Source organism: Enoplosus armatus, chromosome 23 (genome assembly GCF_043641665.1).
Source record: "Enoplosus armatus isolate fEnoArm2 chromosome 23, fEnoArm2.hap1, whole genome shotgun sequence".
Lineage (NCBI taxonomy): Eukaryota > Metazoa > Chordata > Actinopteri > Centrarchiformes > Enoplosidae > Enoplosus > Enoplosus armatus.
In genome coordinates, this window is record NC_092202.1 from 8,770,406 (window position 1) to 8,789,429 (window position 19,024).

The 19,024-nt window shown below is 40.3% G+C and overlaps 1 protein-coding gene across 1 annotated transcript in view; it reads right to left on the bottom strand.

Annotated features, from left to right (window-relative positions):
- Positions 1-263: 263 nt before the first annotated feature.
- Positions 264-19,024, bottom strand: part of LOC139306005 (adhesion G protein-coupled receptor L3-like) — a 122,903-nt gene continuing 104,142 nt past the window's right edge. Inside the window, exons 16-20 of the mRNA XM_070929964.1 lie at positions 17,624-17,715; positions 10,308-10,476; positions 9,971-10,096; positions 7,907-8,003; positions 264-1,213 (exon numbers count right to left, since the gene is read on the bottom strand). Coding sequence (XP_070786065.1) covers positions 264-1,213; positions 7,907-8,003; positions 9,971-10,096; positions 10,308-10,476; positions 17,624-17,715 — 1,434 coding nt within the window. The remainder of the gene's footprint in view (positions 1,214-7,906; positions 8,004-9,970; positions 10,097-10,307; positions 10,477-17,623; positions 17,716-19,024) is intronic.

Consider the following 19,024-nt stretch of genomic DNA (forward strand, 5'->3'; position numbering starts at 1 on the left):
CTGAGGGGGGAAACACAACATCAACAGATTCCCGCAATGTCTAACCAAATATAGTCATATATTAGCCCCCATACGCAGCAATTATTATCCTGTTTGTGGTCAGTAACAGCCAGAGTACAGTTATTTGCTCCGCCTCAGTCTTCGGGACACAGAATAAAAAGAAAGGCTACCACTGCCAACCACTGATGGAACAAGGGGACACGGAGAAGAGAAGAGGACTACGGTAATAGGAGGGACACTGGAGGTGTGGGAGGGTGTTGGGCCTATAGGCTGGTGACAAGGTGCGAGGGCTCCTGGTGGACCTCTTCTGGAGATAGATCCTCTTTGTTTGGGGGCACGATGAAGCCATCACTGCTGCCCCGCCCTAGCTGGTAGTAGGAGTGCAGCTGATGGAGGTGGTTTCGTGAGCCCAAGTTGGGCATGCTCTTGTAGTAAACGTCGTCCGAGCTGGCCTCTGGGCTCTTAGCGTCCCCGCCGTCCTTGGAGCCGTCTGCAGATTCTGTAGACACGTCGGGTAGGCCGGACAGCATAGGCATGCTGGTATAGAGGGAGTCTCTCTGGTGGTTGCGGCTGGGTGACGAGCCCTCGTCCTCGGTGTGCTCGTTAGTAAGTAAGGGAAAGAAACTTTCGCTGTTCTCCTGGGGGATCCTCCTTCGAGACGAGGAGGAAGTGGTGGCAGACGAGAAGGGATGGTGGGGCAGTGGAAGGGGTGGCGGCACTGACTGGTGGAGGTGATTGTGAAGGTTGTCCACCGCCTGGAGTGACGGGGGCGGTCTTTGGGGCAACAGCGGGGCGTTAGACTCCTCGCGGATTAACTCCAAGCCCAGACCTTCGTCGTGGTGCAGACCAAAGGTGGAGTGGTCATCCAGGCTCAATGCGACATTCATGCCCATCCCCATTCCTAAGCCCATCCCGTAGCCACTGTCCTTGCCACCGTTGCTAACATTATTGACCAGCTTGTTCATTAGGTTCCGGTTCTGCTCGGTTGAGCGCTCGTGGGAATTGTTGAGGTAGGAGGGGATATAATTGGAGGTGAGCTCTTTCAGGATCTTCTTTTCCAGGGTAGTCTCCTTGTGGTTATAGCCCCGGTCAATGATCTGGACGCAGTCACTCAAGTATTCTGCACTGGCGATGCTGTAGCTGTTGCCATGGTTACCATTCAGTGGTAGAGTATCCATGACACTTGTATCCCGGGCATTGTTCAGGATTCCCTCTGGAATGACAAACATGGGTTGGGTTGGGGGGTAGAGTGGGCGAATGAGAAGGGTGAAATCTGATGGGATGTAATTGCGACAGCTAAATGTCAGCCATTTTTACCAACACACATTGTATCCATCAAATACTGTAGCTCTTATTCTGAAATATGCCCTGACCCTCAAGCACTCCCTACAGTATTTGGATTGGGTAACATAAAGCACAATATTTACATTAAAACCCAACACCTGTGTATTGCAAATATGACATCATACACACTTACCTTGTTACAAAAGAACATTTTCTAACATCCACTATCACTTTTATTTCAATTGTACCGATTATTCTATGGCAGTGATGAAAACACTGATACATGTGCGGCACACAACAACACAAAGCTCAAGCACAGCACAAAGACACAAAGCTTACCAAATGCACCAAATGCAGGCAAACAAATACAAAAATCATTGCCGTGCATTTAACACTTAAAAGTGAACACTAACCAGAGCACCAGCTGTAAATTTTGACCCCAGCCATATTGTCCCATATGAGCATTGTAACGTAACATTGTAAATTTATTGATATCTGCTTTGTCTGTGTGAACAAACCTAGTCATCTCTCTAAACATGAATTAGTTAAAATATTGCAGAGTCAACCCACGCTGGAAGGAAGGAGATTTTCTGATCTCTCTGTTGCACGAACATGTAGATTTCCTATTTTATCAGTTTGACCAAGTCCATGCTATCAACATCAAAGCAAACTTTTTTGACGATAATTCAAACCGCCTCAGACAAGGCCGTCGACACGCTCTGACCTCTTGAAAATTTGACAAGACGCATCTCTGAGACCTTCAAGAAGCGCATTGGCTTGATCAAAGTGAATGGTTCAAAAAATTAAGTGCATGAACAAAGGCACGAATGTTCAATATTGCCTGAGAAGAACACAGATCAATTTGTATTGACGTGTCTTATAAAATGTTGAGGTGAGTCTGAATGTTGACTGTAATTGGATTAGCTTGTTCAGAGTGTGCTAAATGCCTGTAAGAAGCAGCAAATGCCTGAAGCCTTTTTCCACGTCAAGTAGTGCAAACTACAGTAAGCATTTGAAATCAGGATGTGATTTAAACTGATTTTTACAGGTCTATTTGAAATCTTGAGGGCCTTTGTCATAAAAGAATGCTATTACTTCCAAAGGGGATGACATTTCTTTTTTTCATTACCCCTTTGTCAGCATATAGTAAAAAGAAAGTAAAGCCAAAGTCAATTACATTTGATAAGCAATGTTTAGTTTGACTCCCATACTTGTCTCTCTGTAGGGCTCTTTTAGGGACAGCATGAGGGAAAGGAAAGAAGAAGAAAAAGAACACAATAAGCATAACAGTGACAGGTTGAATAGAAATGTGCACAAACAGTATGCTGATGACGCATCAAGGAAATGTTTCTACAATGCAGTTGTTTTATGTCACCATGCAAATTTTGCGCACCCACAGAAAGAACCACAACATATCAACAGACGATTAAAGAGGAAAAGACGCTTTGCTGTAACTTTTTTTTTGCAGGATCCTTGGGGTAAAACATGGCCATGGTACTGGTCAAATGCACACCAGTAAATCTTTTGATGCATTGGCATTTTCATCCCTCCAGATAGTTATTTCACATCTATGGCAGTGTAAGTGAATTATAGCCCTCTGTCACGGGCTCCAATGCAGTTCTCGCATTGCGCACATAAATTATCCACTGATCAAAGCTCTCTGCGAGTTTTTATCAGAGTTTTACACGAGTTCCTCAGTTTTACAGACTCACAAAGTTACGGCAATCTCATATTGACCGCTGAGAATTGGAACGAAACAATAACAGCTCTGCACGGAGAAAAATAGCATTCCAATAGTCAGACTGATGCCAGAATAAAGTGGATTTCTTGTTGGCTTATCAGAGATGGTTTCTAATATTTGTATTGGTGATATAGTCAAAGACGTCCCACATTTTGAATATATTAATTATGAATGATTACAATTATATGTTTCAAATAAAAGGGCAATTTAGTTTTTGTAAAGTTCCATTGAAGGGGGCAGAAAACTAAACTATTTATCCCTTGAAAACTTTAATTATTTTCGATTAATTAACTTAATGGCAATCCCCATGTTTACTCTTCAGACTATTCTTTTCTATGCAATGGAGATGATTTGCATTTAAAATCTTAACATCAGATTCAATTACATTTATGGCAAACAACAATGTTTGACAATCCTACAGCAGCATAAAAAAAGAAAGAAATGCAGAAACTAAAAAACAGAGAGACAGAAGACATGGCACACAAGCTTCACTGACAACATTAGAGCACATTTAAAATAAATGACTGGAGGTGTATCCGGCTCACTAAGGGCCCCCATTCTTGATCATTTCTACATTATCTTTCTAAGCAATGTCTGAATGTGACTTATGTAACCGAATTGGATGCCCTGACCAGAAGCCAAGATACATCTCCAAAGCAAAAAACCCCACAGTAAAAAAAGGGGGATTTTTGTAATTTTTTTTAAATACTAACACACAACATCTAGAGCAGTGTTTTTTAATCAAAGCCCTGTAAAAACCCTCAGGGGTGAACATTGGCATTTCAGCTTAATGTAAGTCCATTACTTTTAACACTCTAATCATAAAGTTGCTTTCTGTTCCTGGGCAGGAACAAAGATGTGCAACCTCACAGTTTCTCCAGGACCAGACATGAAAAAACACTGCCCTATCCACAATGTTAAAGAATGAAAAGAAGCTAGCACACCTTGTGTGTTGTACATGCCCAGAGGGTTGTTATAGACTGCCGATTCCCCAAGCAATGTATTATAGGGATTGTTAGTGCCATGAGGACGTAGGAGTGCATTAGGTATAAGATGGTTAGCCATAGCCCCTGGAGCAGCCAGAAAGAGACAGAGTGAGACAGAAAAAAAAAAACAGAAGAGAACAAGAGCGTAGAGACAGAAAAAGGTAGGTGGGTAGATAAATTGAGATATAGACAGAGAGAAAGAGAGAGAACATACATATCAGTTGGGCAGATGCAGCTGAGCAATGACAGCCATTAACATCCAAATGATCACATGATCATTAATGTGAGGGGTTTTGCTACATGAAAGTGGCAGAGCTGAACTGACATGGCTAATGGGACCGATGGAAAAGTGTGTTAATTGTATTGTTAATGCCGGCCATTAGTGTTAAGCCTGTTTTTGTGCTCAACATTCAGGCAGCATACTGGTGTTAACAGACATAAATTGCAAAGCAGCACCGACATGGCCAACACAACACATGTACTGTTACATTTCTACACTTAAACAGGACACAATACAATAATCACTCAGGACACTGTTTGGTCTTTGAGGCTGAAGAAATAAATAAAACAGAAAGTTTCATGCGGTGTGCACGGGGCTGGTAATAGTGGCATTTAAAGAATGTGTAGGGTGGTGTCTTTTTTTAACCTTTCAAAGACCAAGAACACAAGAGCCATAGTAAACCATAGTAAAGACAGGATTAAACTGTGTGTTGGGTCGCTCTTGCGTAAGATGCAATTGTTAGCATGTCTGGCTAACTAGCTTGCTAGCTACTGTGGTAACCAAGTGCTATTTCCAAGGTCAAGGACAACATTATTGACTAATTATATTAGCATATGGGGTTACGTATTTTTATTTTTATTTTTATTTTTCAAAAGCTCAGTTCTCTATAGCACATCCATTGTATAATATTTCCCGGTTCATGAACGCTCTCAAGAGTTTAAGGTAACGTTAGCGGTCCTTTATTGAATAACTGAGAATCCCTGAGATAGTATTACGTTCTCTTTACACACTGTTTGAAATTCAAAAATGTAAGCTAAGCAGTCGAAAAGGGTTAAGTTAGAAGAACATTTTTTTTTCCTTATCATACCTTTCAATTAACTCATGAAGCTAACATTTGCTTAATAAGCTAGCTAGCTATAGCTGGTAAAATATGCCAGTGGCAGTCGTAATTTCGACCTGCGAAATCCCCTGAAGCATGGAAAGCTTGACAGGCATAGTAACAGTCAGTGCGAACAGTCACATACTGCATTATTTGTATCGCTTGTGGCATTGCCAATCTTGAGCTGAAGTGTGAAATATTTCCTTTTCTCCAAAGAGCAAAGTTCACAATTTGTCTGACTGTCCCATGTGCCATTGCTGAAATAACCTCTGAATCAATTGGCATGTCCCCTCTTTAGTCAAGATGGTCATTACTGTGCTCCAGCCTCGCCTCCTTCGCACAAATAGAACAGAGGCTCATTTTCTATTTATGCGATGCTTGTCCTCAGATACTTGCTGCCAGGATCTTGCCCTGAAGACTCATCAGTTTCCCGACCACATACCACCACACCAAAGCAACCTTCACAGTCTGAGCCCTGTGATTAGCTGCAGATTTGAAGGCTGCAATCTTAAACATGAATGGTGCAGATTCCCTGATGTTTGTTTTTCTCCACTGTTGATAAAAAATAATTTATTTTCGAGTGCTTGAATACATTATGCGGAATATCAAGTATGCTGAAAATATTTGTGACTCGCATTCATTTCCTGTTTACAAGACCCCCCCCCGTCAACATTCTATGATGCTATTTTTTTTATAGCAGCCAAATTCAAGACTTATGAGGGCGATGCATGCATGTGCTTCCAGTATGCACTCTGCCTGAGCGGGTAAACATCTTTTATCTGAGGTACGAGCACACAGCAATTAGATCCCCTGGCAGAGAGTCCTGTTCTTCTCTAATGCTCTGAATCTGTCACACCAATGGAGAAAGATTTTTATACCACCTTGCGACTCTCACCGTTTTTTATTTTTTAGACAGCATTTTAATTGCAGAAGTATTTTCTATCTTGGATCCCCTCAATGAAATCTTAAAAGAAGTTTAGTATTAATTAATATAATTTTGCTTGGAAATCAGAATGTTGTTATGATTTAAAAAAAACAGTAATTTGTTGTTGCTGTTGCTGCTTGCCCTAATTACAGTGTATCCCATAAACACTAGCCCCTTTAGAATTCTCCCAACGACACATCCCCCACTTATTGTGTCTGTGTTTGATAAATTGGACAATTTCCCAAACCACACTGATTGTGTGGTGCAATAATCCTGAATGCCGAGATAAATTGAACATGCAACGCTACCAAGATGATTGCATGACTCCGCTCTCGAGAGGAGCGCAGCAAGAGTGTCAGCTGCAAAGCTCACTCTCAGGTGTGGGGGGGGGGATGAAAAGGACAAATCAGCAAGAAATATTCGCCTGCACATAATTCCTTAATAACAACACGGGAGCAGCCACGGATAAGTGCAATCTATTTGCATCTGTTCCTCATGATACTTGTGATGGCGGAATGCACTTCCCAGCACACTCTTGCGCTATAGCAATTGTTGTCTCTATTAGACCCAGCCTGGTAAAAAGACAGGGGTATAAAATCGCATTAATCATTTCTATATAATTTCTTCTTTATGGAAGATCCATGTAGGCTTTTCTTCAACTCCCGACCTAACGCCCCATCTCCTGCCCTGATTCAGCCTCTCTACAACGGATAAAGGCTGTGTCTGTTGATGGTGCTAAGCTGAGTGCCTAATTATTGAGATCTTGACACTTCCTCCCTGTGTCGAACATTAATCCATCATTGTAACTATGCATTAGTGTCTACGCAAGCGGGCGCCCAGAGCAAATTTGGAGAGTGAGCAGTGTGGAACTCGAGCCCTCCATCAAGAGATGCGATGAGTGGGGAGAGTCAGGGAGGGATGCCAGCCAGGAAGATATTTGCTACTTGATGTCAGATGTAGTCTGGTATCTATTTTCTGTATAACCTGAGAGACTCCTGACTCTATTCACTGCGTTGCTGTCAAATGCATTATGGTAAAATACTTTTTATTAACGTGTTTCTGAGAGGGAATTCCACTGATTTAATTCTGAGGTTGTTATTCAGCACTTTTCCTGAGAGTATGCCCAGTTTCTGTTTCAAGGTCAGACGGCATGATGTTGCATCGCTTGACAGGGACAAAAATAATAAAGAGGTAATTTTATCACCCTTATCAAATGCACAAAAATTGGAATTTTCATAAACAATTTGATGAATGCATGATGTATCACAATTACATTTACTTAATTGCTTTTTTTATTGTTTAGATTAAATGAAATCCTTTTTGTATACTCCTTTAAATTACCAGATGTTAGAAATGATTTGTTGATGCTTCAAAATGTAATAAACAATTTTCTGTGGCAGCATGACGCCAAAGAAGGATTTGATCCTTTCAAACAATACCTTGTATTCACAATCATGTCCTCTTTTGAGCGTTACATGGCTATTGACAACAGTTCTGATGCATTTATTTTCTCATATTTAACAACTTGCTTCAATATTTGGTGATAAACAGTTGAGTAGAAAAATGCAACTTTAATTTTGAAGTGTAATTATTTGGAGTATCTGAGGCAAACTATTGTGAAATTACTAATTTGCCTTGACTTGAGATTTCGGATCAAGGTTTGTGGTAGAAAGCTTTATTTGTCATTAAAAGGATTTTGACACTCTAAAGCCTTTGTGTCACATTAAGGGGAAAGTGATTATGACTACAATTCAAGAAAATAGAGAAGCTTTTTGAAAAAAAATGTCTCTTGCATTAGTCAAGAAGTCTAAGGTGAAGGCCAATGTATTGAGGAGTCATTCAAGTAAACATTTGCAGCGTGACCAAGTACCTCTGTTGAGTGATGCAGAGCTGTTGATGTCGCCGGTCATAAAAGAGGACTCGGACTGTTTTCTGACTGTGTCGTTCCACATTCGGCGGATGCGGCTCTGCAGAGACAAACAACATGTCAAAACACATCAGAATATTCACTCCGAACACTCAACCAGACATAAACAGCATTATTAGTATATGTCTATTACAAGTGTTTTTCCTCAAGCATACACTCACCTACTTCTTAACACAATAAAGGCTGAGATATGAAGCAGAAAACGAGACTGTCAGCTTTTTAATCATGTATTTAAACCATGAAACATGTCAGCTGTGGGGATAAGTAACCTCCAATTAAAGACGAGCATTAGTACTGGGATAGGTGAAGTCAATAATAAAGTCATCAGTCAAGCTCTCCGAATCAGTGTCTCGGTTGCAAAGGCTCAATCCAAGAGGGTTCATCCTGGTTAATTATGACAGAGTCCCATGGGCTGTTGCACAAGCTAAGGGTCTGGATATCCAACCACAGAGCTGACTACTTCCTATCCTGTGCCACAGGGGCTTGGCAGAATATTTCAAATTAATATATAACAGGTTCGGTGATGGTGAAACAAAAATAATATGCAAAAGGTTTTGTGATGAAACGCTTTACTTAAAAGGATAGGTCCGGTTTATTACAACCACGTTTTAAGTGCCAAGCTAAAACAATGACAGGATGGTTTGGTCATGCAATGAAGCAATGCTTTCTTTTTGTTGTTCTGCGACTGCCCTCAACACCTCAGACAGGTTTTAGCTTAATTAAGTTAGTGCAATCACCATTAACTAAATCTGGAGCAACTGTCACAGCATCTCACCTAATCTCTTCCTGAAATTCTCCATTTAAGGGTGACATTCAGACCGTGAACATGTTTTTATTCATAAAGGCTTAATCATTGTATCACAAATGATGTGAAAAACGCCCATGCAGAGGTGTTACGATCAATGCTGCAGCCTAAGACAGATGTGTCGTTTTAGGCACTTCTGTGTCAACCCCAGGTGACACATGGCTCAAATATTCAAACAACATATACTGACACAGCTGATCTCATTAACATATTGTACGTCATGTTGTCCCCAGCACTGGAGACACAGATGGGTTGAAGATGACATTGATATTTCTTCCAGTCTTTTTTTTTTGGACAGAAACTTGAACCATTCGTCGCCAGCGGGTTCCAATGTACTTTGCTGATTACACATTCATTTAGGAGCCTCAGAGCTAGCAATAAACAACCACTTTCTGTCTTTCTGAGTGTTTCCATTCCTGTCTTGATCATATAAAGTGACTGAGCATGAGGTTAGAGCCATCTTGTCAAAGCACTGTGTATAATTAAACGCTTTGATCTGTAGGCAAAATCCAGCTTGCATCGTGGGCTGCCACCGCATGCTTGACTCTAAGGACTATTTATAATTGAACACTGGAAGGAAATCACACTCTTTAGAATATGGATATGATGTTCAATTATAGTGTATCATGGCAATTCATCCTATACTTCATGTCAATGTGGGAGGAATCCATTAACAATTTACTTTACAAGAAGACTTACCACTTACGCACAGACTTCACATATTTTGGCACAGACAGTCCAATCTGCATTCGTGAGCATGTACAAATTTCTCACAAAGCTCGAGCCAATACTTTAGTCAGCGTCGCTGTACCAATGTGCTCAAGTGAAAACGAATTGCAGACTGACTTTATGTACTTAGAAAATGTTTTGCTCAACAAGCACTATATTTTCCTGCTATCACTTCCAAACAAGGACATATGCTGCGCTTCCTCGAAATCTATCATGCATACCTACACAGTCACCTTTAAAATCTTTCCTCATTTGTTCTGTTAGGAGGTGCACATCTGTGTAATGTCACAGATTATTATCTAGGAATAAGTCGTCCTCGCTTCTAGCTATGCAGGCAGATAAAATGCAGAGGTAATCCAAAGCCAAATGAGCGTTCATTTGTCCTGGTTTGCTAAAGAAGATACTGTCAAGTGTAGTAGATCCAGAAAGGAAAGGAAAGGAAAGGAAAAGGAGCATGAAAAGTGTCCCGCCACCTGTGACCCTGTGGAGTAACGTCCAGGAGCGCGAGAGGCGGTGCCTTTTCCAGAGCCGACGGAGCTGTCCACACTTTTGCCACTGCAGCAGTGAGTACGCAGGCATTTTCCATACTCCTTACGTACCTGTATGAAATAAAAGCACAGGCACAGCACATACAAGCTAACAATTAGACCAAATCCAAGGGTAACAACCTCAGGGCGTTTCATACTTGGCACATTTGGAGATGCTTTTCAGGCATATTTACTGAAGCATGGAATGAATTTAAAGATTTGTGCAGTCAACTGACGTGACATTAATAAAGTGACACAGCACATCTTAAGACTGGATCCAGACCTTCTTCTGCAGCACACAGTGGAAGATGAAGATGAACATTCCCTGCAGGGAGTTGAAGATGGTGAACAGGTAGGCCATGACCACCGTGCTCTCGTTGACATACATCAGGCCAAAGGCCCAGGTCAGGCCCAGCAGACATAGCAAGGCAATGGCCCCAATCACCCATGATCTGGAAGATAAACAAACAACCAAATGGAGGTAGGGCTGATTTAAAAGCCACAACTTTAACTGTACCGTGTGCTAGCACTGAAAATCCTAAAGAAATCAGTTCAAGATTTTTAAATCCATGGTTAAAAACACGGTTTCCTATGAGAGAAGAAAAGGCACAAAACAAATGAAGAGGGAAAAGAAATTGATGAGAAATGACAATGTTTTTATTCTTCATCTTCAGATTCTGTCCTTGTCTTTGCTACCTTTCCTCATCTGCAGTCTTTCAAGCGACGCCAGTGACTATTTGAAAAGCCAAAGATGATCATAAAACGGTAGATTCATATATACAATAACAGAGGTCTTTATAAATGGGAGGGCAACAAATACGGTATTTTCATTAGAGGACTATTTACATGAGTACATTACATGTTGAATTCTACTGCCTGAGGGTTGGGATAAGTGTCTTGTAAATTCTTACTCAAGCTGAAAGGTTGAACTGAGATAAATACCCTTTTGGTACTTTTGGTGACTCCCCGTGCGCAGCAGTAGGCGAGATGGAGTTTAATATCGGATTCTGGCCTGCATCTGTCATCCAACAGCAGCCTGCATGTATGAAGATTTTCCCTTTGAGTTTCATTTTACAGCCATCTGAAGGAGGCAGTTATGATTTCCTTCGGCAGCCTCTAATTTGAGTGGCATTGTCAAAGCACAATTACGCACACCAGAATGATTAGGTAACCTTGATTAAGTATTGCGCAAACAACACCTGGCTGTCTAAAATAATGGCAAACTTCTCTGCTCTGCACATCAGTGGATGGTTATCTGCGGCATTCTAGCTTCCAGGTTTATGCAATCCCAATTAGCAGGGATGTTGAGAGGATGTATGTGACAGAGGTCAACCTACAGCTGCAATGAACAACACGATGTGGTAGATCAGAATCAGGACGGGGCAAGTATGTATGTGTTCATTCACAACAGTGTGACAGTGACTTTAAGTATAAAAACTCCTGCATACCATTTGCTTACTACTAATTTATTTCATGCAATGTTTCAGTCTAAACCTGACAAAGATCGTCTTTAGGTGTGTACCTATTTTTTTCTTTGTGGATGACAATGTTATTTGTGACTGCATATGTAGTTACCTAGAAATTGTGCATCATTAAAAATGGTGACTGCCAGACATTCAATATGTTCAGAAATATGAATTTATCTTCCTTCTGTGGCATATTTGAGCTGCTGTATATTGATGTCTCTCTTCATTTGCACTATCATGTTCCAGAAGTGTTCATTTGAAAAAGGGGGCTGTTTAATACTATTAACTATAGAGAAGTGGATATTATTTTGATAATTTTAACTGCTTATCCATTACTTTTAGCTCAGCATTTCAACCATTTACCTATTAATTTACGATAACTCCATCAGCCATTTATGCATGCATTTTAGCTGTTTGAACTTCTCTCTTTGTTTTAATGCCCTGTCAATCACAACATCTGGTGTTCAGGTGTTATAGCTGACTCAGTATGTCTTTCAACAATCTTTCCAAATAGGTTTCTGGCAAGTGCAGAAGTACCTCCAGTTGGGAATCACTGCCCCACACTTTTATTCATGAAATTAGGATGCAGATAGAAAAAAAGACAAAAAGACTACCATCTGACAAATGTGAGCGCCGCATCTACATTACAGTACTAATATTTCTATAGAGTGCACTGTGAAGATACAGGTGCCATTTAAAACTAATCTTGCTTGTCACATCTGTAGGCTATGTATATCTAAGACAGGAGTGCTGTGTGCACACTAATGCGGCCTTCAGCATGACTGAGTACTCCACAATAAATCATGTTAATGATTCAGATAGGCAGCTAGATGGATTTGGGTGTGGATTTGTTCATATGGAGGAGTAAATGAAAGATGGCATTATGGGAAAAGGGCCTTTCCAATTTTGTCTTACTTGATCTCAGGTTCATAATCCTGATAGCTGAGCAATATGACAAAATAACAAAAAGAAAAACACAGAGAAACACAGAGAAACAGGCAGAAATAAATCAAATCACATAACAAAGAGATGGAGAGGTGTAATCCAAAATGTGTGGCCATAAATACAATGTACAAATTTAGACATTAAGAGGGAAACAATACACCAAGGAGGAAGATGGCTTATTTTGGCGGTGGAGACTAAAGCTACATTCACAGCATCCACATCCAAACATCAAGGCCAGACATTCATACATTTTGGGAAGGATTTGTTAGTGATGTACAGGTGATAACCACAATTATCTCGGTTCACAGAAGTATCTAGCTCCCCTCATAAACGCTGGCAGACCTTTGCATTTAAGCTGTTATAAATGGGCCAGGTGTGCGGCAAAATAAATGATTTATGAATTCACCAGGGCAACCATTAAACATAATTTTCCCAGGGCCGTCTTAATGACCTGGTGGGAGAGGTACTTCATCAAGGTGATTGCCCCCAGAATGGACACAGAAACACTAGCAGTGGGCACAGAGAGAACTAAACATTGTCCTCTAACTAGTGGCAGTTTTGTTTGAAGAACGGCGGATGATGGAGACACAAGAAGTCATAAGAAATGCATCCAAGAGGACAGGATATGAAGAGGCTCATGTTGCACATGGCTTATCTTCTTCTGGAGTTATCAGATAAATATGAGGATGAAAGTTTGAGAGCTGCATGGAAGGAGCCTTGAGGCAAAACTTCTGAGACTGCATAACAGTCACTGAAAAGCATAACGGCTCACTTACAAATGAAGCGGGTGCATTTCAGTTGCGCTTTATCCTGTCAGGACTGTTGCATGCCTGAAAGCTACTAATACAATGACAGTTACAGAACCACTAAGTTCATATTTCTGGCATCATTAAGTTCAGAATTGTTTATGTAAAGTGTGGCATTCAGCAAGTTATTAGGAATAATTCTAATGAAAAGTGTATTTTAATCACATTTTAGACTATCGAATATAGCATTGAAGCAATGTAAGTACTTTAGCTGAACTGTGCTTGTCACAAAACCATAGATCCATCTGAATGGTGGTGCAATATATAGATATACTATCCATCCCTGAGGGCTGCAGCAGAGCACTTCTCTTTCGAAGCACAAAGAAGTCAGAGAAGCTTTATTGTGCTAATCGCCGAGAAGAAACGCCAAAAATGAGCAATTTTAAGCAGAGAACTACTTCAGACTGTGGCATCAAATTACCGCCAATTTCCTTCAAAATGACTTAATTTGTAGAGGTGCCATTCATTGCAATGTCACAGATCATTTATGTATGAGATTGCAATTGGTCAATTCAACCAGTTTTAAATCTGCATAAAGTAATTTTATACGCTGTTTCTGGGAGGAAGTGCCGTGATCAACCCGACAGGGTGTTAATTATTTAACCAAAGGTATGCTGAAAATGCTAATCACCTCAAAGTGTTTAAGACATAGCGGAAAGTTTTTGATGTTGGCAGAGACGTTATTTTTATCTTTGACATCTTCCTCGTTAGCATATTTCATTTGAAGTTTCTTATCGGCATGGGGAGGAAGCTATGCAAGTCAAACCTCAGACCTCTGTTTAAAAAATAAATATGCTGCACCCAGAAGCAAGTTTGGTATTTAAAGTCACAATGGTCCAAAAGTCATGTTATAATCCATGAATCACAGGGCAGTGGCAGCCGCTGTCTCCATTATGGGGTGAGGAGGGAAAAAGCACGTCAAACACAATATCAATTCTATTCTACACCCTCTACTGAGAAATGTTGCATCTTACCAGTGCCATTCTACAATAACACATCCATCATAATAACGGTAGCTAAAATGAAGAGGGTAAAAACAGAAAGAAATGGAAGATGAAAAACAGAAAGATGTTAAAGATAAACACAGCGTAAGATAAAAAGGCAGGATGTGAGTGCTAATCAAAAGAAGAAAAGCAGGGAGGGAGAAAGATATACACAGTGAAAGAGAAATGAAACATTCATATTAAAACAAGGCAGCATGATGAAATCTGAACAGAAAATGTGACATCAAGCCATATAGAGAAACCAAATGGCAGAAAGATAAGACAAAAGAAGACACACCTTATTAAACTAAGCTAAATTGACTTAATTAACCAGTACTCATCATCATAAAACCAGTTCACCTTGATAACTCGAAGAAAAGCTCAAATAAATAAAAGTAAGGAAATAATGGATCTGAAATGTTTAAAGGCCATTAAGTTACATTGACTGCTATACTAAATTGGACAAACACATATCGGGCTTTGATATTTTGCAGTGTGGAGAGAAACACAAGGAAATACATTTTATTTCAATCCATGTTAAAAACTTAAATACATTTTCATCATCATACTTACCTGTTATTACTTGTTTATGATGAAACAGAAGCACCAGTTAATGGCTATGGCAGGATATGTTCTGCTTAGCAGTATTGTTTAGCCAACAACACTAAAGCCAGACTTCTGAATGTGTTTGTGCAATCGTGTGTTGAGTAATGGGTCTTGACTTAAGAACGTGTCAGATGAATGAGGGCTGACAACAGCAGCGCAGCTTCATACCATTTTCCAATGGTCATCTGAAACATTGCAGACTGTTTCGAAGTCAGTAAGAGTCAGGGTCAGGAGGTCAGTTGTTTGGTACATTATGGGAGGCTGGTGTTATAAATCATAAGACACTGAGAACTCCAGCAGTCGATATTTTGCTGCTGAACAAACTACGCAGTGTATCTTGCTGTACCAAAGATGGGTAACATACATAAATGGACTTGGAAAATGTTGACCAAACATACAGTAGATTTCCAAAGCAAATTAGTCATTTAAGATAACTAAACACAATGTGTTGTATTGTTATGGCAGAACAAGTTTTTAAATGCGTACATCTTATAGTATTTTGAATCAGTGCTTTGCTCAATGTACCTACTGTGTTCTGGTCCAGTCGTGGTCTGGGACTCTAAACGGGTCATATATTAGCAAGCTAGCGTTGATTCAGTTAATTCAGTTAATTACGTTAATTCCGTTAGCTAGCTAGCTAACCTGGCAGGTACAGTACTGTAAACCTTAAGTAAAAACGAATCTCTACATATGAATAAGTTTGGATAACAAAACTAAAATATAGCGACTTGTGTGTTCCTCAGAAGCGAAAGCTGAACATATGTTGGCCTCATTCTACATGTTATCTTGAGGTGACTGTAATGAGTACAGGTCACACTTTGGCCCTGCTCAAAAGTAGCCCCTAAAAGCCATGGCTTGGCTCAGGAACATCCTGCAGTAAATTTGTGATGGAAAAACACATTGGCACAGTACAGTCATGGGGCAGACATGGGGCAGCTAAAGCAGGCTATATCATGCAGCAGAAGATTGTTTTTTTTTTTAATGTGTGTATCACTGTGCTGAGAGGAGCAGGGCAGACGGAGCCACTGTGCTGAGACACAACCAGTGATGTGATGCCGCAAAAAAACAGCCAGAACGCCGGCCATAAAGTAGACTAATGTGTCCAGAGTGGCTTCAAAAAAGCAAGGCAGACAGCAAAAACAGAGCAGAGACCCTTATCCATCATAGCAAACAGGCAGCAAAACAACTTTACACCATCTGTAGAACGAGTCTGCCCTGACACCAGGTAGCTGCAGCTTACGTCAAAGACAATGACTGGAAATGCTGTGTCATTCTACAGGGTAAAGGGACCTTAAAACAACTTTTAAAACTCTGTTTTTCACATCGAGCCAGACACTTTTAGAAGTGTAACTGAACCTGTCTATGAAGTTAAATGCACAGATGATGGAACTCTCTGTAAAGCACTGAGAGAGACCACAACACATTTAAAATGTGATGCTTTAGTACTTAAAGCTGCACTAATCAATATTTTTATACATAACAATGGATCACATCACTACTTGAATGTGAAGGGGGTCACTCGTAGTGACAAACCCACAGAGAATTATCACCCAACACTGCAGTCCAACTCAGCTGTACAGCGCTTTTTTGCGTCTTCTGTTTGGTTCACTCTCACCGCTCTCATCAACCTTGTATATAGCTGCAGCAGGCAACTCTTTTCAGCTAAAAAGCTCTGATAAACCCACTGTACACTACCTGCTATTTTTGTCAATGTTACATTACCATTCCATACTAAGACTTAAGTACTGGTTGATTATTCGTCTGCATTTGTGACCTTACTTTGTAACTGTGATGGATTACATAACGAAAGTTGTGTCTGCGAAGTGACTTTTGCATGATACAGAAATTAATGGGAACCTTGAGCAGTATACAAAATACATCCAAATGAATAAAAAAAACAAGCAGCCTTGTTTGTAATACATAATAAATAAGCTACAACATGCAAAGCACCCATATGGTCCTTTAAAGGTAATTTCAACCTTTCCTATTATCCCAAAAGGGTACACAGTATATGCATTTTTACTGAGTGAACACAAACATATTGCACTTCCAAATATCTTGCCTAAAGTAAAGGTATTTTGAATTTCACCCGTACGGCAAAAGGATAGCAAGGTATTTAAACACTTGCTAGAACAACAAAAAAAGTTTGCATCTGAGTTTCATATGTCATTATTGTCCCCTTATGCTATTATATTATCAGAAAGCAGCCAGGCATACGCAGATAAACAGACTCAAACAGACATAAAACATACACACACAATGTGAACGGCATGTTGACACCAAGATAACACCAGGTCAGGTCTGTCAGATTGTCTCCTGGCCTTTCCCCGTGCAGACAACAGTGCTCTTCAGATAACGATGGAGAAGCAACAGAATACCTGTTTGATTTTAACCCTGCTTGACACAACCTTTCAGCATAATGGGAGGTGCTTACCTTGCAGGCTCAGACTCCCGGACCCTTGGGTTGGGTGTTCACAACCTTAAGTGCTTTTAATGAGGTTTCAAAATATCAAAGGGGGAAGGCAAGACAAAGTGAATTGCTCGGAAACACCGGTGTGAATACAGAGTGCCAACCAAAACATCGCTCTTAAACAAGGGGTTCATTAAACTGAAGGAAACAGGAGGAAAAGTCGGACCAAACTGAGTCGTACTAGATACAATTCAGCTGTTGGAGTGAGTTTGGTGGAAGCGAGCCCGTCACACTCACATTCTTTCCATCTGTAACAAAATGTCACAAGGAGTGCTATTTCTGGACGCCTTTAATGGATATCTGTGTGATCTGAGTGCTCTTACTTGATGTTGTCCAGGCAACCAGAGTCTGGTTTCAAGATGGCTGTGTGATGGAACATCTTGTAGAGAGCGATGCCCAGGAAGATCACATTGAGCTGAGAGACAGACAGAGATTCACAGAGGCAGAGGGAGAGAGGGAGAGAGAGACAGAGCGGGATGAAGCTTGTATGTTTCCTGTTTCAGTTCCATTCATTTTAAATCAGAGCACTTTGTAGCACAAAGCTGGAACGCTGCAGCTAGACTTGGTTTCCCACTTTGCCAAACAGAGCGCAAAATCCTATGAAACCTCTATGGTGCTACAACAGACTAAACAGGGAATGGTGAGACAAGACAGCTGCATGCTTGTATGAGGGAGCCTTTCCATCTGACTTATTCACACTTGTCTCATCATATTCACACTTAGAGGCAACCGCAGGGAATAACTGCCACTGCTGCTGCATTCGTTTTTCCTGTACGGTTTCTACATCTAGAAAAAAAAATATTTGGCATTAGTTGAAATTTTTGTCAAATGTTTAAAGAACTTTCAGCATGCGACCTGCAATGTCACAAGCCTTTAATGGGTGGGATATCATTATATTAAAACTTCTGATACACCCAATTTGCCGTAAAATAGGACACTTTTTAATTCACCTTCCTGCTCTGTGTGTTCTGTGTTCCTGAAGTACCCTGGTTTCTTTACATACCAGATTTCTTATTCAAAAAAACAAACTCTAAAATAAAACTTAAAAACAAACACAGAAGTTGAGTAAAGCACTTTTGCACCTATGTTTGCCAAACACATTGTAATTAGTCAGAAAACCCCCCCAAAACTACTGGATATCAAAACAACATACATTTAACAGATCCACTCTGCTGTATCTCATTATTTTCTTTTTCTCACTGAGTAATCACAAAAATAAAAAATTAGTCAAATCTGGTGGCGGCATGGGGTCTTTTCAACAATTAGAAAGCTATCACTTACTTCACTGTTGTTTACATGTGACACTCAGTTAATATGAAGAGAGTATAAAAAAAATCATGACCATTTCTAACTGCTTACAATGCATCTTTGCCCAAACCCTCACCAAAATTCCCACGGGTCGAATTGGATCAGAGCTCTAGCCTTCTTTCCAACATAGATATTCTTGTTTGTAAATCTAAGAGAGAAAGGAGTGCGTCATGAGACACACAGAGATGCATTGTGAATGATTACACCAAACTGGAGCATGAAAGTGCATTATGCATGTTTGGATTTAGCATCCAGCTGGACAGTAAGAGCTGCGTTAAGAGTTGTTGGAATTCCACATTTTGGGTACTGTGGGACAAGAATACTGTCACTTATTTAGCTGTTAGGGATATTTATAAGTTGATTTACTGATCCCCAAGTATTTATTATGATGGCTGCCTGGTGTCTTGGAAAATCAG